The sequence below is a fragment of the Stomoxys calcitrans genome, chromosome 2 (genome assembly GCF_963082655.1).
Source record: "Stomoxys calcitrans chromosome 2, idStoCalc2.1, whole genome shotgun sequence".
Lineage (NCBI taxonomy): Eukaryota > Metazoa > Arthropoda > Insecta > Diptera > Muscidae > Stomoxys > Stomoxys calcitrans.
This window is the reverse complement of record NC_081553.1, coordinates 117487845-117510685: the sequence shown is the minus strand read 5'-3', so window position 1 is coordinate 117510685 and position 22841 is coordinate 117487845. Positions and strand designations below refer to the sequence as shown.

The following is a 22841-nucleotide window of genomic DNA, read 5'->3' as shown; positions in this document are numbered from 1 at the left end:
CTCGATATTCATAGTTTTTTGGGCCTATACCCCAAACTATTATATATTATTCCCTACACCACTACTGTGTATAACGTAACCTGTACTATAACTTAGTGAATTAGACCCATTGATAAGTATACCGATCGACTCAGAATCACTTTCTGATCGAATTTAGCTATGTCCGTCTGTCTGTCTGTCCGTCCGTCGGTCTGTCCGTCTGTCCATGTTAAATTGTGTACAAAGTACAGGTCGCAGTTTTCATCCGATCGTCTTCAAATTTGGTACACGCATGTTTTTCGGCCTAGAGACGAAGCATTTTGAAATTGGAGAAAATCTGTTCAGATCTGGATATAGCTTCCATATATATGTTCGTCCGATTTTCAGTAATAATGCAATAAAATGGTCATTCGTTACCCGATTCTCTCGAAATTTGGCAGGAAGGATTTTTTTAGAACTGTCGACATTTATGGTGAATTTCATGGAAATCGGTTTAGATTTAGATACAGCTCTCGTATGTATATATCGGCCGATTTTCACTCCTAGAGCCACTGCAAGCACATGTATTGACCAATCTTGCCAAAATATTGCACACCGCTTTCCTCGATGACTACCACAATATACATAGAGTTTGGTCAAAATCGGTTCAGATTTAGATATAGCTCCCATATATATGTTCGTCCCATTTCCACTAATATTGCAATAAAATTGTCTTTTGTAGATCGATTTTCTCGAAATTCGGCAGGAGCGATTTTCTCTTGACACTCAATATTACTGATGAATTTCATGGAAATCGGTTCAGATTTAGATATAGCTCCCGTATATATATATCGCCCGATTTTAACTTCTAGAGTCACAGCAAGCGCATTTATTGATTCATCTTGCCAAATTTTTGCAAAACGCTTTCCTCGACGACTGCCACAATATCTGAGGAGTTTGCTCGAAATCGGTTCAGATTTAGATATGGCTCTCATATATATGTTCGTCCGATTCTGAGAAATATTGCACAAAAATGATCATTTGTTATCCGATTCTGTCGAAATTTTGCATGAAGGATTTTGTTATAACTCTTAATATTACTGATGTATTTCATACAAATCGGCCCAGATTTAGATATAGCTGTCATATATGCAAATCGTCCGATTTTCACTTTGAGAGCTACTGCAAGCGCATTTATTGACCAATCTTGCCAACTATCGACGACTACGACAATATCTGAGAAGTTTGCTCGGAATCGGTTCAGAATTAGATATAGCTCCCATCTATACGTTCGTCAGATTTTGGGTAATTTGTCATAATGTTGTCATTTGTCAACCGTAGTTTTTACAGTTTGAACATGTTTGCTCGCCGAGGTCCATCAAAATTGGTTCAGAATTGGATATAGGTCCCACATTGTACTTTTAGGGTAGGTGTAGGGTATTAGTTTTATTTAGTTTTTTTTTGCGATAGTATCCATCGGAAAAATATCAATCGATATTCAATCAAAAAAATAAATATTGATAGCATCAATTTTGCCATCGATATTTTGCTAGCTCTATTGTAGCCCCCCTTTCGGACTCGGCAATACAAAAAGAGAAAGCTTTAACTTGAATCAGACAGTACGAATTGTTATGAGATATCATCACTTAAAGGAATGTTCATTGAAAAATTTAAACAAATTTTATCATAAAGGTCGATTTTTTTGATTTAAATTCGGTTCGCTTATGTCCTCCTCAAATACTCGCGTCACATTTCAGGTAAGGTTAGTAAATAAATAAATATAGTGATTTCACAATTTTTTTTAAAACTTCTGCCAAATATTGCCCATGTAGGTCAATAAATGGATACAACCCATATATCACCTCTTTAGTCTCTAGAAGCCTCAATCATTACCCTATTTTATTTCTTGAAAAAATGAAGTTCAGATTCAAAATTTTCAGCAACATCCATAGTGGTGGGTACACAAAATTCGATCAGGTTAAACTTTTATGACTGATTGTTTGTGTTTTTTTTTCCAAATAATTTTATGAAATATCCATAGTGAATAGGGGTTTGGACCAAAATTTGGTTTGAGAGAGAGTAAAATATCTAACTAAGAAACGATCTTATAGAATTAAGCGAATCAAAACCAAAAACTTTAAAACAAACCGAACAAACCAAGAGAAAAACAAAAAATCAGTATCTGTATATGTTTTATTTGAAATTAAATTAAATATTATTAAAAAAATGATAAAATCTTTATACATTAATTAAGTACATGAGTAGGAATGTTAACTCGGGGTGTTTTGATTGATTGATTAATCAAGTAGCGAAAAATTAGAAATGTATTGATAAAAAGAAAAAATGTAATCGCTTTTATCGTTTCAAAGTTATGATATATTAACAAAGAAGTTTTGGAATATTTAGACTTTAAAAGGGAGTATCTTCATTACAAAACAAAAAATAGATACATATCCATTGATGTGAATCTACAAGATGTTAACCATTTATTTGATTAATGATGAAATTTGTCGATGCACTTTGTACTATTACCCATTGTTATTAAATTTAGAATAACTCTTGATTAAACAATTAATCACTTAGCCCCAGCAGAGTATACTTTGAGAGCTTCATGGCTCTTGAAAAATTAATTTTTCACATAATACATCAGACCTTAAATACGAGATTCAATATGACCTAAAATACAAATTAATTAAAAGTTTATGTATATCCCACCACCTGGTATTCTACACTAATTATTGCTACATTATAATGACGTTTAATTAAATAGTTCCTTGAAGGTATGCTATTAAGAAAAATCAATAAGTCAATATCTACATTTCTGACGCAGACCATCGATAGATTACAACGTTGTTGAAAATTACAATTGTTATTATATAAAAAGTAAGAGCGTGCTAAGTTCGGCTGGGCCGAATCTTATATACCCTCCACTATGGATCGCATTTGTCGAGTTCAAACAAAGAATCTTGAACAAGAACTTTTAGGCTATTGGAGTTATATCAAGTTATAGTCCGATTCGGAACATAAATGAATGCTGAACATTGTAGAAGTCATTGTGTAATATTTAAGTTCATTCGGATAAGAATTGGGCCTTGTAGGGGCTCAAGAAGCAAAATCGGGATACCGGTTTATATGGGAGCTGTATCAAGCTAATGATCGATTCAGACCATATTAGATATGTATGTTGAAGGTTATGAGAAAAGCCGTTGTGCAAAATTTGTGACAAATCGGATGAGAATTGCGCCTTCTAGAGGTTCAAGAAGTCAAGATCCAAGATCGGTTTATATGCCAGCTATATCAGGTTATGTACCGATTTGCGCCATACTTAGCAAAGTCCATTGGAAGTCATAACAAAACACTTCGTGCAAAATTTCGGCCAAATCGGATGAGAATTGCCCGCTCTATTGATTCAAGATTGGTTTATATGACAGCTAAGTATGATTATTAACCGATGGTATCATACTTAATACAGTTTTTGGAAGTGATACCAAAACACTACGTGCAAAATTTCCGTCAAATCGGAAGAGAATTGCGCCCTCTAGAGGCTCAAGGTGTCAAGACCCAGGAACGGTTTATATGACAGGTATATCAAAACATGGACCGATATAGCCCAGTATTTGTGCAAAATTTCAAGCGGCTAGCTTTACTCCTTCGAAAGTTAGCGTGCTTTCGACAGACAGACGGACGAACATGGCTAGATCGACTTAAAATGACATAACGATCAAGCATATATATACTTTATGGGGTCTCAGACGCATATTTCGAGGTGTTACAAACAGAATGACGAAATTAGTGTACCCCCCATCTAATGGTGGAGGGTATAAAAAGTTTATAGTTTATGAAGCCCTATGCTTATAAAGAAACTAGGATCAGTGAAACAATGCAGTACAATAAAACTGTAGTAGTTGATTTTTAAAATGTATTAGTTGATTTTTGGAGTCCTTTTGCGTTGTTCTTAGTTTTAAGTTTTATGGGTAGATGTAATTCTTCGAATAACGGATCGGAATTGTTTTTAAACGATTTAAAAACGTCTTACATATTTAATTGTCATATGAAGAAAAGTCAAAAACGCACCAGACTGACTAAAAAATTCATTTAAATTCTGACATGTCGTTAGCAAAATAGAATCTATATATTGAACTCAATTTTCAAACAGCCGCAGCACAATGTGGTCAAAAATCTTTAAAATAACTCTGGAACTTTTGTACGAATTGAGATATGTTCACTGAACTAAACAATGTCAATGTTGAGGGATTTGTTTGTGGTTTTTAGTGGCTCCAGAGGCTGATCCTTGGGACTTCAAAGCTGGTTACTTCGAGCATGTCAAATTTTGAATAGCTTACCAAACAGTTTTTTGCGAACCGATCGGCTTGACTTTTTTAAAGATAGAGCTAAAAAACCCTACAAAAAATATGCTAAAGAGTCTGGAATATCTCAAACGGTCTATGAGTTATTGGAATTACAATTTTTTTTGTAGTTTTAGTCAAGCTATCATCGGTATTTTTAAAATTCTAGGACTATATGTCAACCGATTTCAAATTTAAATATACCGTTGGAAATATTATAAAAAACGAGTATCCAAGAAAAAAATTGGTTTGGATTTCGCTTCCAACCAAAAGTTGTCCGCTTACTAACCAAAAATTTCCAATAAACATCTAAGTTTTGTGTTTTTTTTTGCAAAAAATGTAACATCATTGGTTATACCCAGCAACATAACTTTTGGTTATACCCCAGCAACATAGGATTGGGGGTATACTCATCTAGTCATTCCTTTTGTAACACCTCGAAATATTGTTTTGCGACCCTATAGAGTATATATATATATAAATTCTTGATCGTCTTGACATTCTATGTCAATTTAGCCATGTCCATCCGACTGTGGAAATCTCGATATTTTGTAGGTGAGCTGAGAAATTCTGTCCCTCCTTTTCTTATTAAATATGTAGCGAGCAATGTTATGGTAGCTTACTTTCAGTTTGTTGAAGTCTCTCGAATCACAATTTGCGAAAATTTCTTATCCATAAAGTAGAGTGGGCATGAGGTGAGATTTCGAAAAGCATACGAACATGAAATGATGTACAAGTCCGCACAGACCATAAACTTCGCAACATATCTTGAACTCTACCAACAGCTTTGTTAATATGATTGGTCCAAGTCAGTTTCGAGTTGAATATTACACCAAGGTTACAGGATGATTCAACAGTTTTTATTACTGAGTTGTTCAGAGTAGCTCTAATTGGAGGAATTTGAGTAGCTGATCGTTTTGAGAATATCAGTAGCTTAGTCTTTGCCGGATTAAGACAGAGACAATTTTTACTCGCCCAGTTCTGGATTTCATTTCATTCATTTCATGATTGTGCACAATTTGGTTCAGTGCTTGAGAAAAGCTGAACATCGTCAGCGTACATTTGCACATTACAATGCATCGGAATATCAGGAAGATCGTTCATTTATACATCAATTGCTGCAGCAAGAAACCAAGGATAGAGCCTTGGGAACACCTCTTGATACATCAACTGCTGCAGATATTATAACACCAACATTGATGATTTGACGGCGTCCGGTTAAGTATGATGAAATTAGCTTACAAGCACGTTTGGAGAAAAAGAAAAGTTTTCTGACTCATTGTCACAAATTTCAGCAAAATTGGAAAATAAATGTGGCTTTTATGGGTCTAAGACCAAAAATCGGCGGATCGGTCTATATAGGGGCCATATCAAGATATGGTCCGATATAGCCCATCTTCGAACTTAACCTGCTTAAGGACAAAAAAAGAATCTGTGCGAAATTTCAGCTCAATATCTCTATTTTTAAAGACTGTAGCGTGATTTCAACAGACAGACGGACGGATATGGCTAGATGGTCTTAGAGTTTTACGGTGATCATGAATATATATACTTTTATCGGAAATAGATATATCGATGTGTTGCAAACGGAATGGCAAAATGAATATACCCCCATCCTTCGGTGGTGAGTATAAAAATGTGCTAGATAAACAGGACCTGCGGAATTAATACGAACGAGATATTTCTACGCATTTTAAAGTGAAAGCTATAGAAACTATTCAACATTCATTTTTTAAATCAAGAAATTAGCCATAGACTATACTAAACGAAGTTTGCTATTCAAAATTGCACAAAAGTTTGCTAGAGCAACAGTTATTGTCGACTCAAAATAGAAGAGCAGATTTGACCGATGACTGAAGAAGTAAATTAGGGAGATCGGTTTATAGGAGAGCTGTATTAGGCTATAAACCGATTCATGCCAATTCGCCACGTATGTTAAAGGTCATAAGAGAGGCAGTTGTACAAAATTTCAGCCAAATCGGATAAAACTTTCGCCCTTAAGAGGTTCAAGAAGTCAATATCCCAGATCGGTTTATATGGCAGCTATATCAGGTTATGGACCGATTTAAACCATTCCTAATACAGTTGTTGGAAGTCATAACAAAACACCTCATGCAAAATTTCACCCAAAACGGATAATAATTGCGTCCTCTAGTGCCTCAAGAAGTCAAAACCCCAGATCGGTTTATATGGCAGCTATATTAGGTTATGGACCGATTTGAACTACTCTTAACACAGTTGTTGGAAGTTATAATAAAACACGTCGTGCAAAATTTTAGCCAAATCGGATAGGAATTGCGCACTCTAGACGCTCAAGAAGTCAAGACCCCAGATAGGTTTATATGACAGCTATATCAGGTTATGGACCGATTTCACCATACTCAGTACAGTTGTTGGAAGTCATTATAAAACATCTCATGCAAAATTTCAGTCAAATCGGATAAGAATTGTGTCCTCTAGCGGCTCAAGAAGTCAAGATCCCAGAACGGTTTATATGGCAGCTATATCAAAACGTGGACCAATATAGCCCATTTACAATCCCAACCGACCTACACTAATAAGAAGTATCTGTAAAAAATTTTAAGCGGCTAGTTTTACTCCTTCGAAAGTTAGCGTGCTTTCGACAGACAGACGGACGGACGGATGGACAGACTTAAAATGTCATGACAATCAAGAATATACATATATACTTTATGGGGTCTTAGACGAATATTTCGAGGAGTTACAAACAGAATGACGAAATTAGTATACCCTCATCCTATGGTGGAGAGTATAACAAGTAATAGTCCGATTCGGACCATAAATAAAAGCTGAACATTGAGAAGTCATTGTGTAATATTTCAGTTTAGTCGCGCAAAATTTCAGTCAAATCGGATGAGAATTGCGCCCTCTGCGAATCCTCTGAGAATTGCGCCCTCTAGAGGCTCAAGAAGTTAAGACCCAGATCGGTTTATATGGCAGCTATATCAAAACATGGACCGATTTGAACCATACTTAGCGCAGCTGTTGGAAGTGATACCAGAACACCACAAACAAAATTTCAGTCAAATCGAACGAGAATTGCGCCCTCTAGAGGCACAAGAAGTCAAGACCGAAGGTCGGTATGTATGGCAGCTATATCAAAACCAACCGACCTACACTAATAAAAAGTATTTGTGCAAACTTTCAAGTGGCTAGCTTTACTCCTTCGAAAGTTATCGTGCTTTCGACAGACAGACAGACGGACGGACGGACGTACGAACAGACGGACGGACATGGCTATATCGACTTCAAATTTCATGACGATCAAGAATACATGTACTTTATGGGGTCTCAGACGCATATAATTTTGAGGTGTTACAAACAGAATGACGAAATTAGTATACCGCCATCCAATGGTGGAGGATATAAAAGAAAATTTCAAAAAAAATTTATTTGGACAGTCAGTCATTTGTGTCAGACATGATAGTCAATCAGTGATTGGAATTCGATACGGATGGTTGTGTCCGTAAGTACATAGCAACTTAAATTTTAAGAAAGCATCTTTATTTTGAATTTTTTTTAAGGCTCGTTATCATTTCTAAAATACTTTAAGCAAGGAAAAATCTCAAATTTTCATCCAAATTTTGTTTTGTGCAATTCGTCCCATTTTGGACGTCGTGTCGGCATGCGATAATGTTAACCGATCTCCATAATATTTCATACTTGGCTAATTGGGTTCTGAAGAAAAATAAATGGAGGGTATCCGTTTCCCTCCTTTATAGCTTCAGAGAATGTAGAAACATTTAAATTTGTGTTCTTAAATTTCCCTACAAAGTATTTTTTCCCATGATGTTTTTCATTGCCATGTCCAATACCCTAGTTTTTTTCGTCTTCATACCCATCCCCATTTGCTAATTAATTGCAATATGCTAAAATAATTTCAATATGCCCTAATTTGGTAAACTATATGGATGGTCGGTCTGTCTGTGTCGGTCGACAATAATAGATCTACTTAATCATATCACTCATAAGATCAGACATCCTTTTTACCAGAGAACTCCCCGATTCATGGTTGGCGGTGGCATGGTGGTCATCATTGGAGATAAGTGATTGTGTGGAGCCTCCCGATGGACTTCTGGGTGGTTGCAGGAGCGAGGAACGTTTCGAGTTGCCGTTGTTGCTGCTGCTGTGCAAATTATTCGAGCGATTACAGTTGTTGGGGATTTTCACGACACAACGCTTATGATAATTCTGGCCACAACCTATGAGGCAACAGCGATAACGTTGTTGGCGACAAGGACCACGAAACGTAGATATGAAAGATATGGAAATACAAAAAAAAAAAAAGAAAGGAAGAGAAGAAAACAAACAAAAAAGAGAGGTTCATGAATTGTTAATGACAACGATGATTCTCCATTACCAACTTTAGCAAATATTAGGTAAATCAGTGGTATTAAATTATGATAAATAGATAGAGCGGCATCTGTTACATTGCGAATGTGCGTTGCAAAATGGTGTGCTTTTGGGGTGGGTGGGCATTACTGAAGTCATTAATACTCACCATCGCATTTGAGACCTTGACGCACCAGACCAAATAACATTTCCCCACAGAAATCACAGAATGTTGGCGCCTTATACGAATGGACATTTAGATTGTGTGGTTTTAAGGTTGGCATATCAGATGTGGGGTATAAAATGGCTGTAAAGAAACCAATGGAAGGATATTAAAATCGTGACAAGATAAATGGAGTAGTAAGATGCATAAATCAGATAGTTGATTGCATAAATCAGACTGTAGTATATGGACCATCATCTTAGCCGACAATGTTGGTTACCTAATGGCTGGGCGAATCTCGCATTTATTGGATTGTTAAAATAATCTTCTTCGAACTGTTATAGATTGGAGTTTTTAAGAAACATACATTCGTATATACTTATAAATAAGTATACAAATATATATACAACACTTTCGATAGCTTACTTTACTTTACTTTAATTGGCTATGACAGAAAATTTGTTCTACTAGCCGAACGTAGAATAGCGTTCCAAGCGCCTCGATCTTCTCGGCTCATTCTAAAATCTTTGACACCAAGTTTCGAGGTGTCTCCCACAACTTGATTTTTCCATCGGGCTTTTGGTTTTCCCGGTTTGCGTGTACCACAGTGTTTGCCTTCAAAAGACTTCTTTGCTGGAGCTTCTTTATCCATTCTGACAACATGACCTAGCCAACGCAGCCGTTGTATTTTGATGCGTGTAACTATGCTATCGTCGTCATACAGCTCGCGGTTCATACGTCACCTATATTCTCCGTTAACGCAAACTGGTCCATATATTTTACGAAGAATCTTTCTCTCAAATACTCCAAGCACTGCCTCATCTGCTTTCACAAGTACCCATGCTTCAGAACCATATAACAACAGGGGTAGTATCAGTGTCTTGTATAGTGTAACCTTCGTCTGTCGAGGTGGCCTTGTTTCTAAACTGCTTATTTAGTCAAAAGTAGCATCTGTTTGCCAGTATTATTCTTCGCTTTATCTCAAAACTGGTGTCATTCGTTTCGGTTACGGCGGTGCCGAGGTAGATAAAGCTACTGATTGTCTCAAAGTTGTGGTACCCAACTTTCTCCATTTTCTTTATCAGCTCGGTTGTGCAAGGCTTTTTGGGAGTTGAAACCATCCATTTCGTCTTATCTCCATTTACTGCCAGACCCATTTTCACTGACTCTCTTTCGATTCTTTCAAAGGCTGCAGTTACTACTTCCGGTGACCGACCTATGATATCGATGTCGTCGGCATAGGCGAGTAGCATGCGCTCTCTTGTGATTAGTTTGCCATATCTATTCACATCTGCATCGCGTATAATCTTCTACAGCAGAATATTAAAGAGATCACCAGATAGGCTGTCTCCATGTCTGAAACCTCGTTTGGTGTTAAATGGTTCGGAGAGATTCTTTCCGATTCTTACTGAAGAACGCGTATCAGCAAGTGTCATCCTGCAGAGTTTTATTAATTTTGCATGGATACCAAACTTAGACATGACTTGAAATACCTTTGAACGTAAAGGAGTATCGAAAGCGGCTTTGTAGTCAACAAAGAGACGGTAGGCATTAATTTGTCCTTCTCGAGTCTTTCCAAGATTTGGCGAAGTGTAAATATCTGGTGCACGGTGGATTTACCGGGTCTAAAGCCGCATTGATAGGGCCCAATTATCTCATTGACTTTTGGTTTAAATCTTTCACACAGTACGCTCGAGAGTATCTTGTATGCGATTGGGAGTAGTCTTATTCCTCTGTAGTTGTCACATTCTGTCTAATCTCCTTTCTTGTGTACGGCACATAGTATGCTGAGGTTCCAATCATCGGGTATGCGTTCTTCTAGTTCTTCTAGCCGTTCGCCTCGGGTCTTTATTAGTTCAGGGGATAGCCCGTCGGCTCCTGCTGCTTTATTGTTCTTTAGTCGGGTCACTGCTACTTCGACCTCATTCTGACTAGGAGGTAAACATTCTATACCATCATCAGGGATTGGTTCTGCGGTAACCTCTTCGCCGCCAACGTCGGACACAAGCAGTTGGGTAAAATGTTCTTTCCATATCCTCAGCATATTACCTGTGTCAGTTACCAGATTTCCTTCTTTGTCTCTGCAGGAGGATGTGCCTACACCAAAACCATCGGTTTGATGTTTAATTCTTTGGTAGAGTTTCCGGACTTCATTCTGACTCCAGTACATCTCAATTCGCTCACACTCACGTCTTTCCACTTCCTTTTTCCTTCTGCGGAATAGACGTTTCTCCTCTCTCCTTTTCTCTCGATACCTCTTCTTCATCTGGCATGGGCAATAGTTTGCCACTGCGCCATTACATCATCGGAACAAGGAGTGCTTTCATCAAGCAGTTGGGTCAGTCGAGTAGACAATGCCGCTGCCATTTGTTGTGTTTGCAGCTTTTCAATGTCCAGCTTCCATCCAGTGTCAGATCGTACTTTCCTCACCATGTTCAAACGGGTGCGAACCTTTGCTGTAACAAGGTAATGATCCGAATCTATATTCGCTCCACGAATCGATCGTACATCTAAGACGCTGTATGAATGCCTTCCATGTTTCACAACGTGATCAATTTGGTTTCTCGTGTTTTGATCGGGTGACAGCCATGTGGCTTTGTGAATATTTTGATGTTGAAATCTGGTGCTACTAACTACCACGTTATTTGCCGCGGCAAAATCTATCAGCCTCAACCTATTACTGGACGTTATCTCGTGGAGGCTAAACTTTCCGACTGCTGGACCAAAGATGTCTCCCTTCCTTATTTTCGCATTAAAATCTCCCAGAACGATTTTAATATCATGGGCGGGGCAGCGGTCATATTCTCTCTCGTAGAAAATATCCTCGTAGAAAATATCCTTGGTCTGCTCGTCTTTGTCTTCCGTCGGGGCATGGGCACAAATAAGGCTGATGTTGAAGAATTTGGCTTTTATGCGGATTGTGGCTAGTCTCTCATCCACCGGAGTAAAGCTGGAGACAAGGTGGTTAAGTCTCCGACTAATCACAAATCCACAGCCAAATTCATGCCTCATGTTATGACAGCTATAGTATAGTTCGTCACCGTTTGGTGTTGTAGTGATGCCATTCCCAGTCCTTCGCACTTATTGTAAGGCGGTAATATCTCCCGGGTACTTCTCTAATACATCCGCCAGCGTGTATACTGCACCTTCTCTATAAAGAGTGCGGACATTCCAGGTGCAGATCCGCAAATCATGGTCCATTTTCGTTTGCGTGGGTCGTCAACGTTGGGGGTCCGTTTTTACTATTCATTTGTCTCTCATAGTAGTTCATAGTTTTCCGGACACCTACATCTTAATATGGTCCGATCTGAATCATATTTGGGTCTGTTGTCGGGAGGCTTGAAAAAACAACTAACTAATTCAAATTTCAGCAAATTGTGTAATAAATGCAGCTTTTATGGGTTTCAGACCCAAAATCCGTCTATATGGCAGCTATATCTTAATAAAGTCCAATCTGAACCTTTTTTGAGTCGAATGTCGGGAGGCTTACAACAACTCACTGTTTCAAATTTCCGCGAAATCGTGTAATAAATACAGCTTTTATAGGTTTCAGACCCTTATTCGGTAGATCGGTCTATATGGCAGCTATATCCGTTCAAGACCTTAACCTGCATGCAGCAAAAATACGTCTCTGTGCAAAATTTCAGCTCAATATCTCAATGTTTGAATGCTGTAGAGTGATTACAACAGACGGACAGACGAATAGACGGACAGATACACGGACATCGTTAAATCGCCTTAGAATTTGACGACGATACGAAATATATATACTTTGTAGAGTCGGAATGGATATTTCGACGTGTTGCAAACGGAATGACTAAATGAATATACCGCCTATCCCATGGTGCTGCCTATAAAAAATATGAAGAGTCGGATATATAGCTATGAACCACACTTTCTATCAGCTCTGTTCAATAACTGTAATGCATTAAAATTGATTGTTGGAGAAGAGGATACTGAATATCACCCTTGACTTTGCGAGCATAAACCTAAGATAGTAATCAGGTTATTATCTGCCCTAACAACTCTAAATACATGTTAAAAAATCTTATGTCAGAAATTCTGTGGTCTTCACATGCAAAATTGCAAATTTTGCCCATGAACATTCCACTAAGGAACAGGGGCAAACTTCTCACATATCAATGAGTGCAGTCCGATTCAAGATTAAGCTCAATGATAAGGAGCCTCATTTTAATAGCCGAGTCCGAACGGCGTGCCGCAGTGCCATACCTCATTGGAGAGAAGTTTTACATGGCATAGTACCTCACAAATGTTGCCAGCATTAGGAGGGCAAAACCACCGCTGAAAATTTTTTCTGATGGTCTCGCCAGGAATCGAACCAAGGCATTCAGCGTGCTAACCTCTGGTATTCAAAAAGGTGCGACTAAGCATCCTTTGTAGAAGCCGAAGATGGTACTGATCTTTTTCTTATTATCTTTCAGAATTCGCCTCGGTCCGTATCCTCTCCTAGGATCTTTACTGCCTTTCCGGCAGCCTCTTCGTTTGAACGTGTCAAGTACTCGCGTCTCATCAATGTTCTGAACTCAAAGGTTGTTCTCTCTTTCTTGTCCCCATTCGAATTCAATTGAGTTTTAAAAAGAATTTAGATTTTTTTAGTGCCGTCCGCTGGAACACAATCTTTATATAAAGGGTGATTTTTTTGAGGTTAGGATTTTCATGCATTAGTATTTGACAGATCACGTGGGATTTCAGACATGGTGTCAAAGAGAAAGATGCTCAGTATGCTTTGACATTTCATCATGAATAGACTTACTAACGAGCAACGCTTGCAAATCATTGAATTTTATTACCAAAATCAGTGTTCGGTTCGAAATGTGTTCATTCACCGTAACTTCGTATACGCCAACCATTATGATTATATGACACTTGGCTGAACAGATCTTAAAATTTTCATAGATTTTGTAAGTTTGTCTGGAAGAAAATATAGGCTATATAATTTTTAGATATGGGATTCAGATACGTCAAATGAGTTATTTGACCCATTACGACAATATGGGACTCAACTGAAAAGTATTTGAGAGTAGAAAAGGAATTTGATATCTAATTTTGGAGCCAAGTGTTTTGGGGTACGCCCTAAAGCACCCCCTTAACTGAACTTTATTTTCGTTGGGAATAAAGAACGAATTCGATATCCATATTTGTGTCGAAATGTCTGAGGTGCCATCCCTCCCCTAATGACAACATTACCCTAAGGAAGAACATTACCACCAGGAACCGAGAAGGGTCAAATTCTCACACATCAATTAGTGCTTTCCGATTCAAGTTTAAACTCAATGATAAGGTACCTTTTTTATAGCCGAGTCTGAGCGGCGTCCCACAGTGCGACACCTCTTTTGGGAAAATTTTTTAAATGACCATGGCATTGTACCTCGTAAATGTCGTCAACATTAAGAGGGGATAAACATCGCATTGTTCGATGTTCTCGCCAGGATTCGAACGCGTTCGGCGTCATAGGCTACAATGGCACGAATTCGATATCCGCATTCAGGGCGAAATGTTCCCATCGTAAAAAGATATTAGAGAGTTAAAGAAGGCGCAGCGGAGCCGGTCTGGTTCTGCTAGTATCATATAAGATTAGGTATCTAGTGCTACCAATGGATTACCCGCGCTTGAAACTTGTAAACATGTATTAATAGCACTTTTGCAGGAGTTGATTGTTTCGTTCTTGCCATTCTCTAATCTTTGCTAAGATACTTGGTTCCTTTTTGTCGTGTCCGAGGCTAACGTTACTAAACGATATTTTAAGATTGTTCTTATCATGCTTCGATAAAGCCAATTTATCATGCTTCACAAAATTCCGAATCCAAAGTTGAACTTAATAAAACTTTTTAAATTTAAATGCATCAAAATGTTTCAACTCAATTTGAAAATCAATACATTTTCCTCTCCTTCTGTCCTTTGCGTTATGCACCTCCTAAATGTGGGTGTAGGTGCAGACAAGCTTTAGCTTTTCCACTTAGGACATTTACGGTTGGATAGTTTTGTAATTTTCTCCACAGATTTCAATTGAAGTGAAAATAAAAGTGAAATAAAGATTTTACAACTTACGACTTGCTGTGAGCACAATTTCCACCAGAGTCTCATCGACAATATCCGCCGCAGAATTGATGATGTGCAGCACATTAGGACTGTTGTAGTCATGACGGAAGAGCAGAATACGTTCCGAGAGGTATGTTAGGCCACTATCTGGTATCTATGGTGCGTACGATGGCATGTGCGGATGATGATTGCCGAGCATCGTGAAATAAATTGGAAACATAAAAACAAAGTAAATGAGATAAAATTAGTTTTAATTAAGTTAACAATTATGTATCCGCATCTTTACGACTGAATAAAACAACTGGCATACTAAAATGCTTCATGTGAAGTGAAATGAGATTATCTCCTTTAAGTATGTGCGAGCACGGATGTGTGCATACCTCGTTGGTGTGTGTGACAAAGATGGTATCCGTTAGATAAACAAATATTTCCGTTAAAATTTCCCGCATGGCAGCATAATATGTTGAGTGAGGATGAAATGTAACATTGAAGGAGCGGCTGAACTAATATTGACTTAAAATTTAATATTTGACCAGGGTTAAGAAAGAATTATTTTGTGTGAGGGTATTACAACTTTTTTCAAATAATAAGAAAGAGGACAATGCGAAATATATTGTGTGACCTAAAGTGCACCGGGTTTAAATCTTTTATTACATCCATTATTTAGTAGAACCTGAGAGTAGAAAACTTGGACGAACAAGTAAGCACGGGCTAAAGTCGGGCGAAGCCGACCTTTTGGTACCCACATTGGGTCAAAACTAAAATTTGATTAAACTTGAAATGTAGAATTTCGGCCAAAACCCGTATATGTAGCGGGCGTCATAGAAGACATCGTTGTGTAAAATTTTGAGAAGATCGGTGAATAAATGCGTTAGCAAAGGCCTTAAAAGTGAAAATCGGGCGGTACATATAAAAAAGGAAGCTATATCTAAATCTGAACAGATTTCTATGAAATTTACCAATGATCAGAAGGGCCATAAGAGAAATCTTAGTTACAAATTTTGTGAGCATCGGTTAACAAATGACCAAATTATTGCATTATTAGTCAAAATCGGACGAAAATATACACTGGAGCTATATCTAAATCTCATGAGATCCTAATCTAAGCTAGTTAAAATCATAGAAAAAGACATTATGCTAATTGGGAGAAAATCTGTAAAGAGATACGCTGACAAAGGCTCTTAAAGTAACCAGTAAGGAAAGGCAAAATTCGGGCGGTGCCGACTATATAACACCCTACACCACCTCGTGCATGTAATACTTTTATATGTAGAACTTATCCCGAAATCTAGTCAAACTTTAATTTGGATACCAATTAAAATAGCAATTTAGAACCTTGTAAGATTTTCCTACCATAGGACAAAAGATTTGGATTTCCACATCTTTAAAAGGCAATATCGAATGAACGATACAAAGGGTGATTTTTTTGAGGTTAGGATTTTCATGCATTAGTATTTGACAGATCACGTGGGATTTCAGACATGGTGTCAAAGAGAAAGATGCTCAGTATGCTTTGACATTTCATCATGAATAGACTTACTAACGAGCAACGCTTGCAAATCATTTTCAGTGAATGGGCCCTAGAAAAGTTGGCAGAAAATCCGCTTTTTTATCGACAAATTTTGTTCAGCGATGAGGCTCATTTCTGGTTGAATGGCTACGTAAATAAGAAAAATTGCCGCATTTGGAGTGAAGAGCAACCAGAAGCCGTTCAAGAACTGCCCATGCATCCCGAAAAATGCACTGTTTGGTGTGGTTTGTACGCTGGTGGAATCATTGGACCGTATTTTTTCAAAGATGCTGTTGGACGCAACGTTACGGTGAATGAACACATTTCGAACCGAACACTGATTTTGGTAATAAAATTCAATGATTTGCAAGCGTTGCTCGTTAGTAAGTCTATTCATGATGAAATGTCAAAGCATACTGAGCATCTTTCTCTTTGACACCATGTCTGAAATCCCACGTGATCTGTCAAATACTAATGCATGAAAATCCTAACCTCAAAAAAATCACCCTTTATATGGGAGCAATATCTAAATCTAAACCGATTTTTATGAAATTTTGCACACATATGAAGACATCAAATAAAGCACCTCATGCAAAATTTGGTGAACATCGAGCCAAAATTGTGGCTTCTACAGCCTTAAACGGCCATACCGGATGAAAGATATATATGGGAGCTATATCTAAATCTGAACCGATTTTCGTGAAATTTTCCGCACATATTAGGACGTCAAATGAAACACCTCGCGCAAAATATTTTAAAGATCGAACTAAAACTGTGGCTTCTACAGCTTTGAAAGTCTATATCGGATAAAAGATATACTTGGGAGCTATATCTAAATCTGAACCGATTGTTATGAAATTTTGCACACATATGTAGACCTCAAATAAAATACCCAATGCCAAATTTTGTAAAGATCGGGCGAAATTGTGGCTTTTACGGCCTTAAAAAGCCATATCGGATGAAAGATATATATGGGAGCTATATCTAAATCTGAACCGATTTATTTCTTCCTGCGGCCAAAAAAGTGACATGTGCAAAATTTTGTGACAATCGGACAACAAATACGACCTGCACTTTGATTACAAGAATACATGGACTCACAGACGGACAGAAGGGCAGCCGGACATGACTTAATCGAATCAGAAAGTAATTCTGAGTCGATCGGTATTATCAATGGGTCTAGCTCTTCTTCGTAGCGTTGCAAACAAATGCCCAAATCTATAATACCCTGTACCACAGTGGTGGTGTAGGGTATAAAAATCGGTTGATACATATATATGGGAGCTATATCTGAATGTGGACCAATTTCTATGCAATTCAACAGTATTTGCGATAGTCATAAGGGAATCTCTTGTGAAAAATTTGCAAGTGAATCGGACAACAAATGACCACATATAGCAATATTAGTCCAAATCAGACATATATATATATATATATATATAAATGGCAGCAATATCTACATCTATTGTAGTAATGGGTTGAGGCTGATAGATTTCGCCGCGGCAAAAAACATGGTACTTAGTAGCACCTGATTTCAACATAAATATTCATATTCACAAAGCCACATGGTTGTCACCCAATCAAAACACGAGGAACCAATTTGATCACGATGTGATAGATGGAAGACATTCATCCAGCGTTTTAGATGTACGATCGATCCGTGAAGCGAATATAGATTCGGATCATTACCTTGTTCCAACAAAGGTATGCATCCGTTTGAACATGGCGAGGAAAGTACGATCTGACACTGCACGGAAGCTGGACATTGAAAAGCTGCAAACACAACAAATGACAGCGGCATACTCCACTCGACTGACCCAACTGCTTAATGAAAGCCCATTCCATGGAAAATGTCGCGAAATCTGTACTTGGGTACCGGAAGCCTCCTCCAAGTAACCCATGGTACGACCAAGAGTGTCGAGATGCTGCTGAAGCCAAGAATGCGGCATATAGAGCAACCCTGCAATCAGCAGCAACGCGGCAGATAAAGGAGAGGTATTGGGAGAAAGGAGAGAGGAGAAACGTCTATTCAGCAGAAAGAAAAAAGAAACGGAAAGACGTGAGTGTGAGCGAATTGAGATGTACAGGAGTCAGAATGAAGTCTGGAAATTTTACCAAAGAATTAAACATCAAACCGATGGCTTTGGTGCAGGCACATCCTCCTGCAGAGACAAAGAAGGAAATCTGGTAACTGACACAGATAACATGCTGAGGATATGGAAAGAACATTTTACCCAACTGCTAGTGTCCGACGTTGGCGGCAAAGAGGATACCGCAGAACCAATCAATGATGATGGAATGTTTACCTCCTAGTCAGAATGAGGTCCAATTAACAGTGACCCATCTAAAGAACAACAAGGCAGCAGGATCCGACGGGTTGCCCACTGAACTATTTAAGACCGGAGGCGATACGCTGAAAAGGCGTATGCATCAGCTTATCTGGCTAGAAGAACAATCTGGCTTAAAGAACGCATATCCGATGATTGGAACCTCAGCATACTATGTTCCGTACACATGAAAGGAGACAAGACGGAATGTGCCAACTACAGAGGAATAAGTCTCCTCCCCTTCGCATATAAGATACTCTCGAGCGTACCGTGTGAAAGATTAAAACCTAAAATCAATGATTTCTTTAATATCCAGCTAGAGAACGCACACTACTCACAAGAGAAAACATGCTACTCGCCTATACCGACGACATCGACATCATAGGTCGGTCACTGCAAGTAGTAACTGTAGCCTTTGAAGGAATCGAGAACTGCAGGCTTTGAAGAATCGAAAGAGAGTCAGTGAAAATGGATCTGGCAGTAAATGGAAATAAGACGAAATGGATGGTTTCAACTCCCAAGACGCCCTGTACAACCGAGCAGATAAACAAAATGGAGAAAGTTGGGAACCACAACTTTGAGATAGTCAGCAACTTTATCTAGCTCGGCACCGCTTTAACCAAAACGAATGACACCAGTTTTGAGATTAAGCGAAGAATAATATTGGCAAACAGATGCTACTTTGGATTAATTTAGCAGTTTAGAAACGAGGCCACCTCTCGACAGACGAAAATTACACTATACAAGATACTGATACTACCCGTGTTGTTATATTGTTATGAGTCATGAGTACTTGTGAAAGCAGATGAGACAGTGCTTGGATCAATTTGCGTTAATGGGGAATATAGGCGTCGTATGAACCACGAGCTGTTGTAAGAATGGATGAAGAAGCTCCAGCAAAGAAGTCTTTTGAAGGCAAACATGGTGGTACACGCAAACCGGGAAAACCAAAGCCCGATGGTAAGCTCAAGTGGTGGGAGACAACTCGAAACATGATTTCAGAGATTTTAGAATGAGCGCACAAGATAGAGGCACTTGGAAGGCTATTCTGCGGGTAGTGGACAAAATGTTTTGTCATAGCCAATTAAAGTAAGTAAAATATCCAAACATGGACCAATTCGACCAAAATCCGTACGTTTTTTGGTAGTCATAGAAAAAATCGTAGTTCAAAGTTTTGAGAAGACCGTAGAAGTTAAAGTCGGGCAATAGATATATGTGAGAGCTAGGGACGTAGGCAGGGGGCCCTCGGGTCCGAGCCTTCAACAAAATCATTTTGTCTAAAGAAAAAATTTAAATTTATTTATTCTAAACAAACAATTTCAGTAACATTTTTTAAAAATGATAAAATTTCATATTTAGCATATTCTACAAAGACAACATTTTGCTGATGCCAGAGCCACCTTAGGCTAGGTTAGGTTTAAGTCACAATCTGCCATCAGACTCAATAAGACGTTTTCGTCCATTGTGATACTACAGGAACAGAAGAAGGAAGATGTCTTTTAGTTCCTACCGTTGAACCATCCAGATCGCTTTAAAAAGCCCAATAACTTGCGAATGTTCACATGCGCTAAATCAGACAGGTTCTCAAAGAAATGAAAACCTATTGTGGAACTCTTGCTGACGGCTTGTGCGGGACATACACACAGAAGGTGTTCTATAGTCTCTTCTTCTTCGATGTCCTCACAGCTTCTGCAAAATTCGTTGCTGGCAACCTTCAGTCTGTCAGCATGTTTTCCGATTAGACAGTGACCTGTCATGACGGACAAAATGACTGGGACATCTGTTCTAGCCAATGACAGCAAAGCGGTAGACCTCTTCAAGTGTAGAAATTCGTTGTCCTTCGGGCCTTAGCCCGCTGTGGTTCGGGCTAAAAACTTCGCGACCTGTACTTTGTACTCAAATTAACCTGGACAGACAGACAGACGACGGTCATAGCTAAGTCGAATCAGAAAGCGATTCTGAGTCGATCGGTACACTTATCAATATCTCTTCCTTTTGGTTGTTACAAACAAATTCTCTATGTTATAATACCCTGTACCACAGGAGGTATAAAAACTGAGTTATCTTGACCAATCTCACAGTAACAGAAGAATTTCGGCAATTTTCCAATTTCAATATGCTTGGTCTCTAGGCCGTGCCATATTTGAAGACGATCGAATAAAAATTGTGACCTGTACTTTGTACCCAAATTAACATGGACAGACGGACGTAGCTAAATCGAAGCAGGGTGTTACAAATGCACTAAGTTATAATACTCTATACCACAATAGTGGTCTAGGATATACAAATTGTAAATACAAAGAATGTGACATGGAACATTGAGGTTTTAAAATTAAAAACGGCTGAACGAATTTTCATAAAATTTTCGCAGATGTTAGTGTTTGGGCCCCACAACGGAAAGGGGCGGACCCTCCTCTCTCACCCCAATTTTCAAAAACGCCAGATCTCAGGGATGGATGTAGAAATCCAACATTTCTGTCTATCGTCTATCTTACAAAGTTCTATTCGATATTTTAATATATTTTAATAGTTCTATTCGATATTTTAATTTGGTCATTCTGTTTGTAACTCTTCGAAAAATTCGTCCATCCGTCCGTCCAACTGTCCGTCCATCCGTCCGTCCATCCGTCCGTCCATCCGTCCGTCCGTCCGTCCATCCGTCCGTCCATCCATCCGTCCATCCATCCGTCCATCCATCCATCCGTCCATCCATCCATCCATCCGTCCGTCCGTCCGTTCGTCCGTCCGTCCGTCCGTCCATCCGTCCGTCCATCCGTCCGTCCATCCGTCTGTCCATCCGTCCGTCCATCCGTCCGTCCATCCGTCCGTCCATCCGTCCGTCCGTCCGTCCGTCCGTCCGTCCATCCGTCCGTCCATCCGTCCGTCCATCCGTCCGTCCATCCGTCCGTCCGCCCATCCGTCCGTCCATCCGTCCGTCCGTCCGTCCGTCCATCCGTCCGTCCATCCGTCCGTCCATCCGTCCGTCCGTCTGTCTGTCCGTCCGTCCGTCCATCCGTCCGTCCGTCCGTCCATCCGTCCGTCCATCCGTCCGTCCGTCCGTCCATCCGTCCGTCCATCCGTCCGTCCATCCGTCCGTCCATCCGTCCGTCCATCCGTCAGTCCATCCGTCAGTCCATCCGTCCATCCGTCCGTCCATCCGTCCGTCCATCCGTCCATCCGTCCGTCCATCCGTCCGTCCGTCCATCCATCCATCCGTCCGTCCATCCATCCATCCGTCCGTCCGTCTGTCGAAAGCACGCTATCTTTCGAAGGAGTAAAGCTAGCCACTTGAAATTTTCCATGAATACTTCTTATTAGTGTAGGTCGGTTGGGATTGTAAATGGGCCATATCAGTCCATGTTTTGATATAGTTGCACTATAAACTGATCTTGGATCTTGACTTCTTGAGTCACTAGAGGGCGCAATTCTTATCCGATTTGGCTGAAATTTTGCAAGAGGTGTTTGGTTATGATTTCCAACAACTGTGTTAAGTGTGGTTCAAATCGGTCTATAACCTGATATAGCTGTCATATAAACCGATCTGGGATCTTGACTTTTTCAGCATCTATAGGGCGCAATTCTAACCCGATTTGGCTGAAAGTTTGCATGAGATGTTTTGTTATGACTTCCAACAACTGTACTAATTACGGTTCAAATCGGTTCATAACCTGATATAGCTGCCATATAAACCGATGTTGCATCTTGACTTCTTGGCGTCTTGAGCCACTAGAAAGCGCAATTCTTACCCGATTTGGCTGAAATTTTGTAAAGTGTTTTGTTATGACTTTCAACAACTGTGCTTAGAATAGTTAAAATCGGTCCATAACCTGATATAGCTGCCACATAAACCGATCTGGGATCTTGACTTCTTGAGCATCTAGAGGTCGCAATTATTATCCGATTTGGCTCAAATTTTATACAACGACTTCTCTTACGTGTTCAACATACGTGTCAATTATGGTCAGAATCGGTCTATAGCCTGATACATCTCCCATATAAACCGATCTCCCTATTTTACTTATTGAGTCCCTTAGGAGCGCAATTTTAATTCGAATTGGCTGAAATTTTACACAACGACTTCTACTATGATTTCCGGTTTAATGATGGCCCGAATCGGACGATAA

At 39.2% G+C, this 22841-nt stretch overlaps 1 protein-coding gene across 1 annotated transcript in view; it reads right to left on the bottom strand.

Annotated features, from left to right (window-relative positions):
- Positions 1–22841, bottom strand: part of LOC106084041 (serine/threonine-protein kinase D3) — a 132845-nt gene that overhangs the window by 14532 nt on the left and 95472 nt on the right. Inside the window, exons 4-6 of the mRNA XM_059363363.1 lie at positions 14890–15034; positions 8827–8964; positions 8316–8527 (exon numbers count right to left, since the gene is read on the bottom strand). Coding sequence (XP_059219346.1) covers positions 8316–8527; positions 8827–8964; positions 14890–15034 — 495 coding nt within the window. The remainder of the gene's footprint in view (positions 1–8315; positions 8528–8826; positions 8965–14889; positions 15035–22841) is intronic.